We start from the raw sequence: 19,442 nt of genomic DNA, 5'->3' as shown, positions 1-19,442 counted from the left end.
TTAACTTTATAGAGTCATAGACAATAAGATGAAATAAATAATTCTTTAAAAAAATGTATCCGCATTGATACAATCCAGGAACAATGAATTCCAGTGTCTGTATTGTCATATAGTATAATAAGTATATATAAGTCTTACTTTTTTGAGTTGTTTGTATTAATTACTACGACTACTACAATTAATAAATGTTTAAAATTTTCATTTATATCAATTTACTTGCGACTGCTCGTGAGGAAATGTAAAACTCAGCAAAGTCAATTAAAGTCTTGGGGTACTCACAAATACAACAATGGCCAGAATGTGTCCGAGGATTATTAAATTTCTGAAATAGACAAATATAACAATAGCAATTTGGCGCAGCTCGCCGGGGCCGAGACAGCATCCGAGACAGAGAGCGAGACCAAGTCCGAGCAGAGCGAACATGTCTGACGCACAAGTTCGAGCCGGCCACAAGTCATTCGCAACCTCGGCCAGGGGGTTGCCATTGCTAGACCGGGCAGCGACGCGATGCGTTGACAGCGCTGCCAGCGTGGGCATCGGCTTTGGCTAGCTCTGGCTGTGGCTCTGGCTCTGGCTGTGGCTGGCCCACACATGCGCCGGCCACATGTGTGCTGCGAGCGTGTCGCAGTCGTTGGACTCCAATGCCAATTCCAATTGAAGTTTCCGCCCCGCCAATTGGGCGGCCAGTTATGTTGGATTGGTCACTGCTGGTTGAGTCTGGGCTGGCGGGCCGGCAGCCGGCGGAATTGGGGTCCGGCCACGGACGGTTTCTATGCCCAACGGCCAATGGGGGCCCATTGGGCAGCTCAGCGAGCAGAAATGTTTGGACACGCGCTCTATCTCGCTCGCACACACATAATAGCACATGTGTGAGTTGAATGGCATGCATGCATGCTTGCATGTGTGTGTGTGCTGTGTGCTTCTGTGTAGCATGTGTGCGTGCGAGCAATTTGCATTTCGTGCGTTGAGCTGGCGACATCTGGCGGATTTTTTGTGCGCGCTAAAAAGTATGCAATGCTTTTTATTACACGATCATTTCTGTTGACCATTGGCGTTGCCTACTTTCGTGCGTTGCTATAAAGTTTATGGCACGCGATCGAAAATTAAAAATGCGTTTGTTTCTTTTACATTTTTTCTTTAATTTGTATGTATTTTTTTTATATTTGTATTTTGTAACACAGACAACTATTTTAATTATTAATTTACGCTTTGTATTTATTATTGTTTATGTTCAAAAAATTACACACACTTGAAAAATATTTGGTTTTATTTTCGAAATTTTTATTTTTAAATTTTTAGTTGCACATTTCGCTCGCTTTTTATTTCTGCTGCGATTTAAGTATTTTTGTATTTGTGCATTGTTTTCTTTTGTTTTTTGTTTTAGTGTAAAGATTTTTTTCTTTATAGCTATAATTAAATTTTCTAATCATGTATGATAGTGTTTAGCTTGTTGGGCTTTGAATTTTGGATTTCTTTCGTCTTCGACTTCGATTTCGAATTCAAAAACTTTGTGTTTGTTGCTGTTAAAGAAAGAAAGAAAATAAAAACGAAAATGTTTTTCTTATAGAGTTGAAAATAAAACATAAGTATTTTATGATTTGTATAATATTTGCATTTTTATTCAATTTTTCTTGATTTTCTATATGAACTATATGTATAGGTATATAGATAATGTATATGTCTTGTCGTGTCTTGTCTTGTCTTGTCTGAAACATAATTGATTTGAAGAATTTCACAAAAACGAAAAACTAAAACATTCTCTTCTCTTTCACTCGCTCTTTCTCTATCTCTCTCTAATAAATTATGCACGATAAACTTCATAGTTGGAAAAATTGCTTGTAGTGTTGTCGCAAGGGGGGGGGGGGTTGACAGGGGTGTTTGTTTAAGGGGTGCGTGTGTGTGTGTGTGCGGCAACAGTAGAAGCAATTTTTACTTTAAGTATTCTTTTACTTTTCTTTTTTCTTTTTTTTTTGGTAAATTGAAATCCAAAACAAAACAAAAAACAAAGAAAGCTGAAAAACCAAAAAGGAAAAGAAAAAAATAAGTTAAAACTAATTTAATTCTTTTTCGATTTGAATTTTTCGCTCGCCAAATAAATTTGTACTAAAAACAATTATTAAATATTAATCAAAATGTGAGTTCTTTTTATATATATTTAAAAGTGTGTTTTCTTTTCTTCTTTCAATCAAATAACGAAAATCAACAGCAAAAACATTTATGCAAAAAAAATTGGTTCATTTCTCGTATTACTTGCTACCTTCTCCTTCGCTCTCTTTCTCTCTCTATCTCTTTCTTTATCTCAGGGAAGAAAACAAATACATACGTTAGTTCCTCAGTCTTCTAAATCTAGTTGTTTGTTGTTGATGTTTTTTGTTTTTGTTTTTTCTATAATTGTTAATTGCTTTTCGCTTGAAGTTTTACGTACAAATTTAATTAATTTTTCACACATTTTTCACGTGCTCTTTCTGTCCTTTTCTAATGCTCAACTGCAGCTAAATTTTTTGCTTTTGCCTTGTCACGAATTTGTGTTTTTTCTTCTGCTTCTTCTTCGATACTTAAGCTAATTGTTTACAAAAAAAAATTGTGTTTACATTTATAGATTTATTTATGTATGTAAAAAATTTGATTACTTTCCGTTTTTTTTTTTTATAGTTTTTTTTCTTCTTTTTTTGTTTTAATTACAATTAATAATAGAATTATTCTCTATGCAAAAAATGTCTCGAAATAATATTTTAAAAAATTATATGCATATATATATATATCTGTTAATATATATGTATATGCATATGCTCATATATCGTTATACCGTAATAATTATAGTTAATAAGAATTCTTTTATACAAGTGTTGCTCTTTAGTGCCTAAATTTCTAGATTTACTAAAATGTACATCGATGTTTAACAAATACGCGATCTTAAAACACACACAAAAAAAGATTTATATATAAGTCTACTATATATAGTATATAGTAATTATGTATTTTGTCGTGTCTTTTTTTCCTTTTTTGGATTTACTCTTAGTGTTTTTCCCACAGTAGTAGTATTTTTTAAAGTATTTTTTGTTGGTTTTTCTTTTATACAAATGTTTTGTTTCTTATTCTTTTGTTTTTTGTTTTTGTTTTACTTAATTGCTATAAATACACTGGAAAATGTGTCAGACGCAGTTGTCCTGCCGCATATATTCTTAATTTTTAATATATATATATTTAAATATATGTTTCGCATAAATTAAGTATTTTAAAAATATTAAAAAAAAAAACTTGGAAAAAAAATTGTGAAAATTAATCGTAAATACATATATTCATATATGCATGCATATATACATATATATTTCTATATTTAGGTATATGTAGTATAGTACTTCTTTAGCAGACACACACACATATATAAAACGTAATAAAAAAAAAATTGTTGAAAAAAAAATTGAGTTTTTTGTTTAAAATTATATTACATAACGGTTATTGCTTTGGTATTAAATGCCTCTGGTCGTGTTGTAAGTCGCCTTCAAGGAGCAGCCGAATGCTTGCATGGGGCAACAACAACTGCTGGCGCAATCTTTTAGAAAGTTGCAGTTGCAGGGGGCGAGAGGGTTGGGCCGTACCTGGGGAGGGGGGCTGTATCATAACCGTACGACAACTGTGCTTCACTTCATATGTACAAGGGGCGAAGGCGGAGGCGGGGCGGGGCGGGGCTCGAGGGCTAGGTGCAACATCTTTAGAAGATGCGCGACATGAGGCGGCTGCGGCTGCTGGCCAACGGATGATGGTGGTGCTGCTGCACTTGCTGCTGCTGCTGCTGCTGCTGGAGGTGGTGGTGCTGTTGTACGGGCGGCAGCAGCGCGTGTGGATGCGGCTGTAGCACATGTGCAGCCAGCGGGCCATGCAACGTGGGCGGCGGGTGGTTGTGGTTGTGGTTGCTGCTGCTGCTGCTGCTGCTCCAGCTGCTAAAAAGTCATGCCTCCTCCTTCAGCGAGATGGAGTGCGCCGGCAGGCTGGAAGAAGCGTTGGAGTCGTTGTCGCCGCTCACGCTGCCCGCCAGCGACAGATTGTGTCCGAATTGCGGCGGAAAGCCCACAGCCACGCCCATGGGGCAGGGCGACGACTGTGTGGGCAACTGTTGCTGCTGCTGCTGTTGTTGCTGCTGCTGTTGTTGCTGCTGCTGCTGCTGCTGGGCCTGGGCAGCTGCCTGCAACTGTTGCGCGGCAGCGGCTGCCTGGGCAGCAGCCACAGCATTGGCCGCATTCGCCGCAGCGGCCGCCGCCTTGCCCTGGTTGACGACGCACTTGCGCATGTGCTTCTCGAGGGTGGAGGGCACGCTGAAGGGCATGTCGCAGAAGCGACAGCGGTAGACGTCCTTGCCGGTGCGGCCGTGCGTCTTCATGTGGCGGGTGAGCTTGGAGCTCTGGGCGCAGGCGTAGGAGCACAGCTCGCACTTGTACGGCTTCTCGCCGGTGTGGCTGCGCCGGTGCACGGTCAGGTTGGAGCAGTTCTTGAACACCTTGCCGCAGAACTCGCAGGTGTCGTTCCTCTGGCGCGACTCCTTCTTCAGCAGGGGTCCCTGCAGCAGCGAGTTGGCGCCGCCCAGCCCGAGCGGCTTCAGCTTGAGGTTCTCGAACAGCGCCTCGTTGCGGTGCAGCGCCGACATGCCCCACCAGTCGCCGCCGTCCATTTTCATGCGCTTGGACAGCTCGAAGGGATTGGGGAACGGATTGAAGAGCGGCACCTGGGCGGGCCCGTCCTGCGGCTGTGGCTGGAACATGTTGCAGTTCTTGGCGAACTCGTCGCGCAGCCGCAGCGCGGCCACCGGCAGCCCGTTCAGCTTATCGCCAGCAGCGCCTGCTGCATTCGAGGCGCCTCCTGGCACGGAGGAGCCGCGGTTGTTGTTGTCGACGGCGGCGGCGGCGGCAGCAGCTGCGGCCACGGCAGCCGCCTCCTTGCGGCCCGACTCCTGCAGCGCCTGCTTGTAGGCCTCCGAGTACTGGGCGATGTTGGACAGGCCGAACTTGTCCATGAGCTCGCCCACCAGCGAGGTGGCGCCGGAGCTGGTCGTCTTTGGGCTCTGGCTCTTGCCGTCGATGCGATTGTTGACGCTGAGATCCTCGGCCTCGTAGTCAACGTCCTCGCAATCGTCCAGCTCGTCCTCGTCGTCCTCTTCCGCATCCGCGTCCGCATCGACGTCCTCGTCGTTGAGCTCCTCGTCGGAGTCCTCCGGATTGGGATCCTCGTCGTTGTCCGCCTCGTTCGTCTCCAAGGAGTCGGCGTTGCTGCCCCCGTCATGGCCATCCTGGTTGTTGTCGCCGCCGTTGCTGCTGCTGCCGTCCTGGCCCTCGGCGGGGCTGCGATGGACGCGCATGTGCTTCATCAGCTTCTGGATGTGGGAGCACTCGAAGTCGCAGGCGGTGCACTTGTACGGCTTCTCGCCGGTGTGCGTCCGCTGGTGGATGATCAGATTGTTCTCGAAGCGGAACTTCTTGTCGCAGTAGCCGCACGCATAGCAGCTCGCCTCCAGCTCCGCCTCGCTGCGCTCGCCCTCCAAGGGCTTGCTGGGCGGCGTGCTGGCCGTGCTCCGCGGCGTGCCCGGCAGCTGTCCGAGCTGTCCGCCGCCATTCTCGGCGCTCTTCTCGGGCGGCGTCAGGGAGTGGGGCCGCGGGGTCGCCGTCAGCTGCACAGAGCTGGCTGCGGAGCTGGGCGAGGGGCTCGCAAAGCGCGGCGATTGCTTCTGTCTAGGACTCGGCGAGCTCGAGTTAACAATGTTGCCAGCTCCAGGGCTTGTTGTGCCCGCAAGCTGACGCAATCGCTGCGAGTAAAAATCCATCTGCTGCGGTTCCAGTTGCAATGCGGCGCCCGCTGGACTCACAGCGGCGGCAATGGGTTGCTGTTGCTGTTGCTGCTGCTGCAGTTGCTGCTGCTGCTGTTGTTGCTGCTGTTGCTGGTGCTGCTGTTGCTGCTGTTGTTGTTGCTGCTGCTGTTGCTGCTGCTGCTGTTGCTGTTGCTGCTGAGAGCTGAGCGACGGAGGCGGCAACGCAGCGGGCGGCACTGAGCCGCGCTGACTGCTGTTGCTCGAGGGCGGCCGTGGCTCGACGCCGCTAGGAACATTGACGGCAACTCCTGGCAGCGGCTGCTGCTGTTGTTGCTGCTGCTGCTGCTGCTGCTGGGTGGTGGCGTTGAACTGGGCCTGGGCGGCGGCGGCGGCGGCAGCCAGATTGAAGCCGTGATGGCGGAACTGCTCGCTGACCAGCTGCTCCATGCGGTAGTGGTCGGCGGGCGTGGGGCGGCCGAAGAGGGGCGCCACGCTAGGAACTACATTGCCCTGGGCCAGCGCCGGGGGCAGCGGCATGCGGAGCAGCTGGAACGGGTTCGCGTGCATCGCCTCGGGCGGCGCCAGGAGCGGATGATGGCGCATGCCCGCTGCCATTGCCGTTGCCATGTTCTGTTGCTGTTGTTGCTGTTGCTGCTGCTGCTGCTGTTGCTGCTGCTGCTGATGCTGCTGCTGCTGTACGCGCTGCTGCAACAGTTGCTGTGTCGGTGAGTTGCCGCTGCTCGCAGTGCTGCTGCTGCTGGTGTTGGCCGAGCCGGCACCACCAACAATCGCCGTTGCGCTGCTGTTGCTGCTGCTGCGCTTCGGGGCCGGCGATGCTGACGCCGACTGTGACGTTGACTGCGACTGCGAGGCGACGGCCTGCGCCATCAGCGCATGCAACGGCAGCGGCATGCCAACGGTTGCTGCTGCTGCTGCTGCCGCCGCTGCTGCTGCTGCGGCCGATGAGGGGCTGAGGCTGCGGTTGGGGCTTAGGCTGGCGTTCGCGGCCGCCGACGCGGCTGCGTTGAGGGCGGCGGGCGTGGCCACAGTCAGACCTGCCTCCACGTAGATCTTGACGCCGTGCGAGTGCTGCACGTGCTGGATGAGGCGCCAGGCGGAGGTGTAGCGGGTCTTGCATCTCGAACACGTATAGTTGCTGGGCTCTGCACGGAGAGAGGGGGGGAAAGAGGGAGAGAGGTAGTTTAGTTATGTTGTCTGTCAAATATGTGAACTGGCAGGAAATGAGGCTGCCAGCAATTTGCCTTATTAATTATTAATAAATGCCAGCGGTGGGCGGGAGTGGGCGGAGGGGGCAGGGCGGATATGTTGCAGATATTTGCTGCTGCAAAGTTTCGGCGGCGAATTTATTTATTTATTGATTTTGTGTGCAATACGCACACACACACGCATACAGAGACAGAGATAATGTGAGAAAGAGAGAGGGAAAGAGAGGCGCGTGTTGCTGGCGTGCTTAGCATACAAATGGGCGCGCGGCAGCAACATCAGCAGCAGCAGCAGCAACAGCTGCAGGTGCTGTCCCTTACAGCAGGATATTGCCAAACACACCCACACACACACACACACACACACACCTACACATGTCATGTATCGTAATAGTTTCTGCTTCTTTTTCACTTCTTTTTTTTTTTTATGTGATTTGCCGTGCGGTTTGTCGCGACGTTTGTTAATTTGCCACGGAAACCGAAAACTGTAAACCGTAAAACGCCACTGAAAATCAGAAACCACCAAAACCACCCGAAAGGAGCCACATGTCCTGCGGCGGAAATTACAAGCCCACACATCCACACACTCACACACACACACACACATGTGGCCATAACTATCGACGAGGGTTCAATTGGGGGAGCGCAGGCGGGGGAGAACGCAACAGATGCGATTTTTAAAATGAAAAATGTGAAAATGTGAAAATTTGCTACGCCAAGAATATAAAAAAATAAAAAAAAACCGAAGACAGCAAAAATAATAATAATAATAATAGTAAAAAGATGCGAAGCGATGAGAGCCAAAGCGAAGCAAACGAAAAGCAAAGCAAGAAAACGAATTGCAAATACGCTAAGGCAAAGGAAACGAACGATGAGACTAGATAAGGAAAAGAGGAGGAAGAGAATGGCACATCTCTATTGAAGAATGAAGATTGAGATTGTGAAGAGAGAGAGAGAGAGAGAGAGAGAGAGAGAGAGGGGGAGAGAGAGAGAGAGAGAGAGAGTGGGAGAATAGCTAACAAAGAATAATTCCTAAGCTCAACATAGCCAAGAGCTAACTAGAGTAAGTAGATGAGGAAATGAGGAGACCGAATCCATCTCTCTATCTATATATGTATGTTATATATGGAATAGCTACAGGCCAGGCTGGAGGCCTTTGTGGCCCTGCCCGGGTTAGGGTATCAGCACGTAGCCAACGAGGCACAGACTGGGCACGGGGCTAATCGATGGAAGCTGCTGCTGCACAGGTCAACACATGTCACCGCAGACGCTGGCCATGCGGGCAACAAGGTGTTAATGCGCCTCTATTAGAAGCCAGCTACCCCTCGGGTGCGGGGAGGAAGCAGAAGCAGAAGCAGTAACTGTGGAAAACTGTGGAAAACTGTGCAACGCACTTTGCATTTAAATGACGCTTTAAAAAATATTGAAAATGAAAATGGAAATGGAAATGAAAATGAAACTGAGCGAGGAGCTGGAGGAGGAAAACGCATGTCGCGCACGAGTCCATAAAGGTTGAGCTCAACAGCTGAGCGAGAGAGAGAGAGAGAGAGATAGAGACAGGGAGAGAGATGAGGTAACTACACTTTTGCTTTTTCTTTTGTTTAGTTTTTCGTTGGTTTTATGACGTTCCGCGCGGCTGCAGCTTCTCGTTTTCGTTTTCGTTTTCTCTTTTTTTTTCCTCTTTGTTTTTTATATTTAACTTCCTGTCAAAGGTGAGAGCGTGCTGAACATGATTTGGCTACGACCCCGACGCAAGGACAATGCCGATCAATGGGTTGCTGGCGAGAGAGGGCGGACGGAGGGCAGGCGGATCTCTTGTGCCCAAAATCCTGGCCTGATGCGGGCCGCAGGAAATGCAAATGAATCTGACAGATACACATAACTCGATTCTCAAATAAAGGGTTGCTGCTCCTCAGGGGTTAGGGGTTGCACAGGGGGCAGCCAACTGCTGTTGTTGCTGTTGTTAGGGATCTCATGATCATTATCATTCGGGCACATCATGATTGTCATAAAAAACGAGGCAAAAGTTGTCGAAAAACGTGCGGCATTTGCCAACTGCTCCTACTTTTTGTTGTTTTTTTTTTTTTATAGGCATTTAGAGAGACGCGCGTTGCGCACGCGCCAAGCGCGCATCCTTTACGTCCTGGCAGACGCAACTGCTGCCTGCCTGTCTAAATGTCTGTATCGCTGTCTGTCTGTCTGTCTGTCTGTCTGCCTGTCTGTTGTCTGCCCTGCGCCTGGCACGCTCTGATTTTGGCAGCTCGTTGAGCGCTGCTGTTGCTGCTGCTGCTCGCCCGCTGGCATTGTCCTGCGGGAGTTGGGAGTCCAACTCCAGCTCCAGCTCCAGCTTCAGCTCCCGCTCAAGTGACCCGAGTGACTGCATTCAAAGCAGCTCAGACGGAAGCGAGCTAAACAAAGAAAAGCCAAGTCGCGTCCCGTCTCGGCTCGTCTCGGCTCGTCTCGAGCCAGGAAATGGCAAATTGACCGCCTGCTGCAAAGTGGAGCCAGGAAGTGCGCCAGGACAACGCCACGTATGAGCAATGCCAGGCAAAGGACGAGAGGTCAGCGGGTGGGCAGCAGCAGCAGCAGCAGCCACACAGTCACACACACACACACACGCACACACACACACGCACACACTTGAAAAAAGGGTTGCACAGTAATGGGATAATTGTTGCAGCTTTTTGCCGCATGTTGCCAACGCAGCCGTCGAGTGTCCTGCGGGCTCCTGCGGCGATTTGCATGGCTCGACCTTTGCCTAAGCCTTTCGCTGTATATCCTTTTCTTGTCTTCTTCTTTTTTGTTGTGTTGTTGTTGTCGTTGTTGTGGCACAAAGAAAGGCGCGCGCGTAATCCTTTTTGTGGGTGGACGTGGAATTGCATGAGCCGAGCGCATTAGCCATTGATTTCGATATTGAGATGGCAAGCAGGTGGCTCGACACCGAGGCGGCCGGAGGCGTGGCACTTTTATTTTATGCACACATATTTAAAAAAGGGGGCGACACTAATGCCTGGCTTAGTGCCAGCATGAGTCAATAATTGAATGCGAGTGCGGTGAATGCGAAAAGCGGACTGCCTGACTGAATGCCTGGAAGTGGATAGAAGTGGTCGACTGGGTGAGGGGAAAGGCGGAAGGGGGAAGGGGTGTGGTGGCAAGGGGCAGGCGAAAGCGGCTGAGGCTGTGTATTGATAAAATGGGTTCAAGCACTGTTGTCCTTTTGGCTGACCTGTGCGACCTGTGTGCCGTGCGGCACCCCCAACCCCCCGCCGAAAAAAAAAACTGAAAATGAAAATGAAAATAAAGGTAGAACTCAACCCACTCTCGGCTGATGGTTTTTCATTGTTGCTGCGGTCGCGACACGCTGTGCATTTGAAACTTTGCCAGCAAATTGATAATTAACATGACACACACACACACACACTCGCACACACACGCACACATACACATACGCATACATGTGTGCTGACAGGCGAACAGCGTAAAAAGCGTGTAAAAAATTTTTCGTGACATTCGCGCGCTGCGCAACAAATATTTAAATTTTCCCCCCATTTTGTTGACAGTTTTTCACAGCGAGTCCTCTGCTTCTGCGTGTGTGTGAGTGTGTGTGTGAGTGTATTCGTGTGTGGTAGCTATGGCAGCAGTCGCTTCATATTTATAATTACCAAATGGACAACAATTGGATGCGAGGACAGCCGCAGCAGCAGCAGCAGCAACAGCAGCAGCAGCAATTCTTGAATGCGAGCAGAAAAATACGAATCATGAAAAAAGTCAAACAATGCGTAATTAACGTGACAGCTACAGATACATCTGCAACTGTATCTGTATCTGTATGTGTATCTGTATCTGTATTTGTATCTGCGGCCACTGCGCTGATGTGCTGACAGTTTTGCATTGTCAGGAGTCAAACAACTTTGTTGCTGTTAACTTTTGTCGCTGCTGTTGCTGTTGCTGCTGTTGTCGCTGTTGCTGTTGCCCGTGTCAAAAGCGCAAAGTTCAAGGGTTAAATTGCGACAATGTATGAGTGTGTACTCGCATGCGGCATTCAAATGCGAATGACACGCATCAAGTGTCAAGCGCTGATGGCTTAGGCAAGTTCATCAGCGAAAAATTCACTTGGACAGGTTTAACTAACATGTGAGTGTATTCATGAGTGCACTCACCAGCGCATTGCTGACAACGAACATAAGAGCAGGTCAGCAAAATAATGATAAATGAATCAACTATACACATGCAGATATTTATGAATATATTCATAAGTATTCATGAGTAAATACTAGGAAAGGAAATAAAAAACCTGACATATTTTCTTTGATTTTAAGTTTTTATTCATCAGTGTATTTACGAGTATTCAGGAATGTAGATATGGAAAACACTTTCCAATTTCAATGATGAGGATCATGAGTATTTTGAGTGTATTCATAAGCAATCATGAATTCGATAATGACAAATTATCAAAAACTAAATATTTATATCAATCACTCAATTTCAATGATGGAATGCACTCATGTAGTAAGTATTCATGAGTGTACTCAAAAGTGTGCATCATTAGTATTCAGAGACGTTACTAAGTGCAACTGAATAACTGCACTCATACCTGCTGTGCACTCATTCATCTATTCACTCATTCAATTACTCAATCAATCAAGTCGAACTCGAACGGCGCCTGTCGATTGACGTCGCGTGGCTTGTCGCGTCTCACCTTTGACTCCGCTCAACCCGCTCGGCACGTGGCGCGCCTTCCGTTGGTCAAGCTGACCGCCTCAATGGTCAACGTGCGCCCCGACTTCTGACCCCCGAGTCCTGACCCCTGGGCCTTGCCTCAACCCCTTTAGCAACTTCTTGGCATTCTTCGCCTTTGTGCGTGTGTCAAATCCAGTTCGCATTCGCATTCCCGTTCCCATTCCCATTCCCGTTCCTATTCACATTCGCACTCGAGTGTCCTGTGTCCTTTGTCCACTCAAGTGGTTTTTTTTACCCACTCTTTCTCCCTCTCCTGCTCTCTCTCTCTCTCTCTCTCTCGCACATTCCTTTGCCTCTTTAAATTACCCTCGAGGGCAGCTCGACTTCTGTGGCTGCTGACAGCTTCTGCTACAGCTTCTGCTTTCTGCTGCTTTGTTCACTGTCCTGTTGGGCTTATCCTTTCCCTCTTCGCTCTTTGACCTGTCCATAACTCCACTGCCTCTCTCCCTCTCTCTCCCATGGCCGTAGTCCTTGTTATTGTTTTTATTGCTGTCTTTTGGCGCTGGGCTTTGGCTTTTCATCAGCTTCATCGTTCGCAGCATTTGCATTGAAAAATGTCAAAGTCAAAGGGCAGCAGCAGCAGCAGCCGCGTGACAATCGAAGCTCGCTCTCTCTCTCTCTCTCTCTCTCTCTCTTTCTCTCACTCTCTGCGCTCGCCTGTTGTCCGAGTGTCCTTTTTGGTCCTGCTGCACTTCAGCTTTATCAGCCGTTTTGCGCTTTGATGTCGCCCACGTTCTCATTTTTTTACTGCATGTCCTTCGACATTCTCTCAGCTGCTTTTTTACTTTTTTCCCTCTGTGTCGCAGGACAAAGCGTTTTACAGCGCAATTGGTCAGAAAGGTCCTGAGCGATGCTGAATGTGGGAATAGGGATGGGAACGGGGAGACGGACAGGGGCAGAGTCAGAGCCGTAGGCGAAGGGGGCTTTGTTGTGATAATGCAGCTGCAGCTTATCGCGCGCTCAGCAGCCCCGCGGCCCGATCAGCAAGGACTTATGGGCAGCCGCGAATGCACATCCTTTGACACACACACACATACACACAGTAACACACACACACACACGCACTTCAAACACATTTTTTAGTGCACATTTTTGCCGCCTCGTTTGATCTTGATTTTAATTTTTAATTTTTTTTTTTTAATTTTTATTTTGGCGCTGGTCACTAAAGCAAGGCATGGACATGGGCATGGTCGGTGGCTGGGTTCAGGGGGCAGGGGGTGGTGGCTTTCTGGCTTTTAATTTTGATTACGCAAATATGCGCATATAACAAGCATGCCACAGAATGTGGGCCCGCTGCTCACCTGTATGCACCGTGTTGGCCTCGGCATCGACGAGCTCCATTTTGGGTCGCTTGGCCAGCGGCTGCTGGCACTCGTCGCCCGCTGGCAGCACCTGCGACTGCTCCAGTTCTCGCTCCCGCTCCTGCTCCCGCTGCTCCTCCTGCTGCTGCTGCTGTTGCTGCTGCTCCTCGTCGAGCTGCTGCTCCTCTTGCGGCAGCTCGTCGTCGGCGAGGGGCTCCTGCTTGACCTTTGGCTTGTCGTCGAGCAGGGCGCAGTCCTCGATCGCAGCGCGTCCGATGTGAACGTCCTGCTCGCCGGACTGTGGACTGTGCGGCTGCAGAGGCAGCGCCTCGCTGTCCGCCTTGGGCGTTGTATTGTCGTTCTCTGTCGAGGACATGGAAGGGTTAGTCATGGGCCGCTGAGCTGTGCTGGGTTACTTACCATCCACGAGGCGCTTGGGCGTGCTGCTTGCTCCGTCCGCCAGCAGATCAGCCGGACTGGGCGGTGGTGTGTGGATGCGTGAGCCGCTCGCTGCGCTGCTCGCAACGGCCGCAGCAGCCGCCGCCGCCGCCGCAGCAGCAGCAGCTGTGGCCGCAGCAGCGGCAGCGGTTGCGGTGGGTGGTGCCACACCAACCGGAGCCGACTTGCGACCTGTGATTGGCGCCGATATCGATGGACGGCGATTGACCAGGCTCAGCGGACGGCCCTCGTCGGCATCGCGATCCATGCTGGGCGCCTGTGTGGTGCACTGGCCGTAGTTCTCCTTGTTGCACTGCATCACCTTGTGCTGTATGAAGCGGACAATGTCCGACAGCGCGAAGGTCTTCTGGCATGCGCCGCACGTGAGGATGTCCTGCGCGGCGACCGCATCGTTCTCTGTCGAGTCGGAATCTGCAATGGGCAAACAAATTGGTTACTCTCTTTGTCTTCTCGGCTTAGCCAACGTTATTCGACTCTGGTGCTGAGCCACCCCGCACCACCCGCACCACCCGCTGTTAGCTGTGTGACACTTTTGCACTTGCAGTTCATAAATTTGGGCAGCGCCTCTCGCTTTTATGGCCATCGCAAGTTGGCCATCAATTCTGGCTTAATGCGCCGCCAAGCTAACCACATGAGCTCTCCGCCGGGTGGTTGCACGCCCGTTGCCTAATCTACTTTTCCTCCACTACGTTTTCAGCTTTTATGGCAGCGATTCCCGCTCGACTGCCATGAATAATTGTCTCACATCTAGGGCAGAGTCTCTACCATTTGGAGTGGACGAATGGAGCTTACGAAAAATCAATATCGATAAAGGTATCAATCGATTTACAGCAACTTATCGATAAGTTTCGCTAATCAGAGTTTCCATGCATTAAGCACAGTAAATATTAATTGCAAATTGGCAATTGGCAATTGGCATTTGGCATTTGGCTTGCCATTCACACACACTCGTACACACACACACACACTTAGTTGGATGTGTCACAATTGATTTGCAACAACAATTTACGGCTGGCAATTTGGTTGGGTTTTTACGCTGGCAAAGTTGTAGCTGGCAGCACCCATGACCAAATGCCAAATGCTATGACAGCCCTGCCCAAAAGCCTCCTCCTCCTCCTCCTCCTGCTCCTGCTCCTGCTCGTACTCCCCCTCCTCCTGCCGCTACCCACTTATTTACATATGGACACTGCTCTGGGCGCTGATAAGAGGGCGTACTGCTGCTGCTGCTGCAGTTGCTGGGCTCGAAACGTGGGCGGCGGGGGAGGGGGCGGGGCCGGGACGTCGGCTAGTATTACGCGAATCGATTCGCTTGCACTGCTAATTTATGTATTTGCGCGCGCCCAAATAAAGCGACAAATGGTAAGTTCACCCCAGCAAAAACCACACTCAATCGAATGTAATCTATGCCCACACCTCCTCATCCCCTCCTTCCCCTCCTGCTCGGCACTATTTGCATGTGTGTGCGAGTGTGTGTGGATATATGTGCACATAAATTCCAGCGAAATGCCGAAAAATGTTGTGAGGCGCCTGCAATTAATTCGAGTCGCAATGAACTCGCCAAAATTGCTGCCGATTGTTTGTGCCACAGAAGAAGCAGCAGCAGCAGTAGCAGCAGTAGCAGCAGAGACCGCAGCCGAGGCAGTAGCAGTGACAGGGGCAGCGGCCGGGGCAGCTATGGCTGTGCCTGCCCTCGGGGCTAGGCAACTTTTGGTAATTTATCGATGAATTTTGATTGACCAAGCAAGAAGAACTTTACGCACCAACTAAACTCAAGCAGAGGGGGATGGAGCAGGAGTCGCTGAGAGGCGGGAGAAGCTGTAGCAGCAGCAGATTAGCCGTCAGGCATATGCGACCAACAAGGGTTTGTCTATGCAAAAAGAAAACCCGATTGAAATGTTCTCAAATTGACAAAGTTTTCCTCACATTTTGTCAATCCCGAAACCCGAAACCCGCAACCGAATTGACCCAATTCAGAGCCGATCAAGCCGAAGCTGCGACTGAGCTCCTATGAAATGCTAAGCACAAAATGGAATCTATGTATGAGAAATATTTGTCTCTTGTCTTTTGTTCAAGAAATTTATTTATTTGTGTTTTCCTATATATTTATTATACTATCTATATTTATTTTAAGGGCTTTTTGTTTTAATTATTTATTTTTATATTTTTACTATTCAATTTTATTTTATTATAGAAAATGTTGAGCATTTGGTTTATTTCATTTATTTATTTAATTTATACATTTTTTAAATTGAATAAAAATGTTTTCAAAATTAAAAAAATATTTAAGTCCAATAAAAAATATATATTATGATACTTGTGAATTTTAAAAACTGTTTAATTTTACTTTATTTCTAATCATAACATTCTCTTTTTTTTTAAATTTATATTTTTATTGTATTTAGAATTTTTTGTTTATTTATTATATTTTATGCTACTTTATTATATTTTTTTATTTATAATTTTTACATAATTATATGTTATATCATTATATATTATTTGATTAAATATGTAATTATTTTAAAGACATCGCACTGCTCTAATTTCTATTCACCTATTCTATCTCTATTTCTATTTACTTATTGATTTATTTCTACGCTTTCGTCTCCCTCCCTTTGGCTTCACATTTGGCTGCGCCCTTAAGCTAATTGCTCATCTTTTATTACGCACAGCCGCTGCTCGGCTGCAGGATTACAGTCTAGCCCTCTCCCACCTCAGCCCAACTCCAGCCTCGCCGCCTCCTGCTCGAGCTGCCTGACTTTGTCAATTAGCTGTCGCAACATTCATAGCAAAAAAAGGAAAAACAAAAAACAAGAAATATTTATTGACGCGCTGTCGTTTGCCACTTGTCAAGTTTGTTGCTGTTGTTGTTGTTGCTGTTTGGGCAGTTTGAACAATTTGCGGTTGCCCACACACACACACACACACACACACACACACATATATCGTCTAATGCGCCCCGAAGCGTTGCTCAACTTTTCTTTTACTATTTTGTTTTTTTTTTTTTTTTTTTTTGCCACGTCCTTTGTCCGTCTCGTTGCGTGTGTCCACCCCCACCCACAGCTGCCGCCCGCTCGTTTGCTATTTTTTTTATCAATTGATTGTCCTGCGACAGGGTGACAACAAGGTCCTCACACACACACACACATACACACATGCTTTTATTTAGCTCATATTATTATTATATGTTTATATATATTCCTTTTTTTTTTGGGTAATTTTTGTGATTGCTTGGGCGGACCTTGGCCCGCTGCCCGTTGCCCGCTGCCCGCTGCCCGCTGGACGTTGCTGACTTTTCGCTTTTGGTTTCTGTTTCAATAATAACAACAATAAAAAACATATATAGAGGAAAAAAGAATATGCTTTCGCTTCCCCTCGTTGGCCTATTGACATTCGCTTTTTTATACCCATTTTTTGTTGCTGTTGTCGTTGTTGTTGTTGTTGTTGTAGCTGTTGCTGTTGGGTATTTTATTTATTGATTGGCGATCATTGGCGTGAAATCGACGCAGGACGCAATTAGCCGCCTGTCTGACTCCATGAATTAAACATGTGTTGCTGTTGTTGTTGTTGTTGCTGTCAGTTGTTGCTGTTGGTAGTCGTTGCTGTTGTTGTAGTTTTTGGTAGTTGTTAGCTGCTGCGCGATTGGCCAGTGGACAGCCAGCGGGCAGGTAAAACAGACTTGTTACCTGCTTTCATGTTGTAGGCGTTGCCTCGCGCTAACTCGGGACTGGCAGGGAGCGAGAGAGAGAGAGAGAGAGGGAGAGTGCTTGAGTTTCTCTCTGTGTGCATTGGACAGGGGTAACCGAGTCGAGGGGGGCGTAACTATTTGACTAAGCGATTAGATTAGATGCGAGCGAGTGTGTGTGTGTGCGTGTGTGGCGAGAGATTAACGCGCGCGTCTGGCAAAAACTAGGTAAATATAAATAATATACAAAACTTATTGACAGCTCCAAAAAGTCTGCTGCAATATTAGGAGCGAGCGCAAGGGGAGGGGGCTAGGGCTGCAGCAACAGCAGACTGCGACAGCAGCTGCTGGCCAAAAAGGTGTATCGAAAGGGTGTTCAAAGTGCCAGCAACTGTCAAATGTCAGACAGACGCTGACAGTCGCCTGACAAGTGTCAACAGAAGGTAGCTCTAACTCTTGCTGTGTGAGAACGAGAGAGAGAGAGAGAGAGGGAGAGAGAGAGAGAGTGAGTGTGAGTGAGAGTGAGCTCACGTGTATTTGGCGAATATTTCATAAAGTCAGCTCATAAATTGAATTATCTGCACAAAAGGGCAAAAAGGACACGACCTAAAAAGGGTTCACCATACTCACACACACTAACACTAACAAAGGCGCAGCCAACAACAGCAATTTAAGCAGCCAGAACGAATGCGCTCAGCACCCCCTCCAATCGAACCCCACCCCCACCGCCGCCGCCTCCTCTCAGTTGACCAGCTGCGCTGACAGCCAAAAACAGTTTCGAAAATCTCTTGAATTTTTCGCACAAAAATGTCTGTGATGTCATCGCATATGTGTAATTAATTCAGCTGCGCCCCCAGTCCTCTATGCACACACTCTCACACATACACACACACAGAGAGACACACACACGCAGAGACAATAAATAAATTGAAGTGCGTCGATTTGTTAACCGCGCAGCTTAAGATTTATTTACGAGCTGCTGGCAAAAGAAACAAATAAAACTATCCTGCGGCTATTAATATGCGCCTAAGTGGGTGTGCGTGCGTGTGTGTGTGTGTGTGTGTGTGTGGGAAGTAGCACAATTAAGAATTAACATATTAATAGGACTTTTGCGCAAATTATCAGGCAGGCACAAATATGAAACTCAAGCAGGACTCAACTACAGATACACAGTCTAAGATACAGATACATCTCTCTCTCTCTCTCTCTCTCTCTCTCTCGTTCTCGCTCTCACACTTCCTATTTTTGTTATTTATAACATTTTCATGTTATTGACTGCACGCTGCGGCAACTGCCCCACCAATCCAGCCCAACCCCATAAAGCCAACCACCTCCCATATGCTGCCTCCAGCTTCTCCTTCCTCCTCCTCCTCCTCCTGCTGCTGCTGCTAACCCCGCCGTAGCTGCGGCTGCTTCTGCTGCTGCTTTTGTTGTAGGCGTGGCACAGGCAGAAAACAATACGTTGATTGTGCTAATTTATGCCCCCACCCATACACCCACACACATGCACATCCATACACACACACACACACACACATGTGGAGCAAAGGACGCGCTTTATGGCCAAAAAGGTTATGGGCCAGTCGAGGCTGGCTGCGCGTCGCCGTTTAGCTGGAAACCAGGCTGGCCATAAAAACCAGGCGAGCGCCACACGGACGACTGTTTTTAGGTGCCCACGCACACACACACACCCACATGAGCACTAACAGGCGCGGACCAAATGAAAAATGGCGACTGAAAAATAGCGGAAAATTGTTACGTGGAAGAAAAGCAAAGGGAAAAAGAAAATCGCCAACTGCAGCAGCTTTGATGTGCGCCCAGCGGAAGGTCAGCGCGAATGCTGCAGCACATGAGCTCACACACACGCACACACACACATGCAGACCCAGAGCTATATACCTATGCACAGTTCGCAGCGAAAGCTTAAAGCCCTTTAAAGTTCTATGCGCTGTAGAGCAAGGCCTGGCAGGAGTCTAATGCGATTCAGCTATATTTGATAAGGAAGTCGAAAGGAAGTGCTCAAGAGAGCTGAGGAATATCTGCAAGAGATTGCCACTCGCAGTTTCTTATGAAATGAAAATGCCGTTTTAAGTCAGTTTTAAATATTATTGTAGAAAATATGCAAGAGTTGCTGAAGTTCTCAGAGAGCTGCTCGATGACATATGAAATATGAAGTCATTGAATAAATATAAATGTATAACTATTTTTAAAATTTATAACTTATATTTAGCCATGATATA

The 19,442-nt window shown here is 47.7% G+C and overlaps 1 protein-coding gene across 3 annotated transcripts in view; it reads right to left on the bottom strand.

Annotated features, from left to right (window-relative positions):
- Positions 1–832: 832 nt before the first annotated feature.
- The window catches only part of Cph (BCL11 transcription factor chronophage), a 63,126-nt gene continuing 44,516 nt past the window's right edge, over positions 833–19,442 (bottom strand). For 2 of the 3 annotated variants that reach the window (XM_089476148.1, XM_018016934.2), the window contains 3 exons: positions 13,482–13,931; positions 13,062–13,424; positions 834–6,960 (listed from right to left, as the gene is read on the bottom strand). In XM_089476148.1, the coding sequence (XP_089332274.1) occupies positions 3,950–6,960; positions 13,062–13,424; positions 13,482–13,931 (3,824 nt within the window). In that variant the 3' untranslated portion in view covers positions 834–3,949. Of the gene's footprint in view, positions 6,961–13,061; positions 13,425–13,481; positions 13,932–19,442 lie in introns of all 3 variants that reach the window. The other variant, XM_018016932.2, reaches the window with a different exon arrangement.

This window comes from Drosophila arizonae, chromosome X, assembly GCF_054131065.1.
Source record: "Drosophila arizonae isolate 15081-1271.41 chromosome X, UAZ_ARI_1.0, whole genome shotgun sequence".
In the NCBI taxonomy this organism is placed as follows: domain Eukaryota; kingdom Metazoa; phylum Arthropoda; class Insecta; order Diptera; family Drosophilidae; genus Drosophila; species Drosophila arizonae.
The sequence above is the reverse complement of the archived record's forward strand: the minus strand, read 5'-3'. Positions and strand labels throughout refer to the sequence as shown.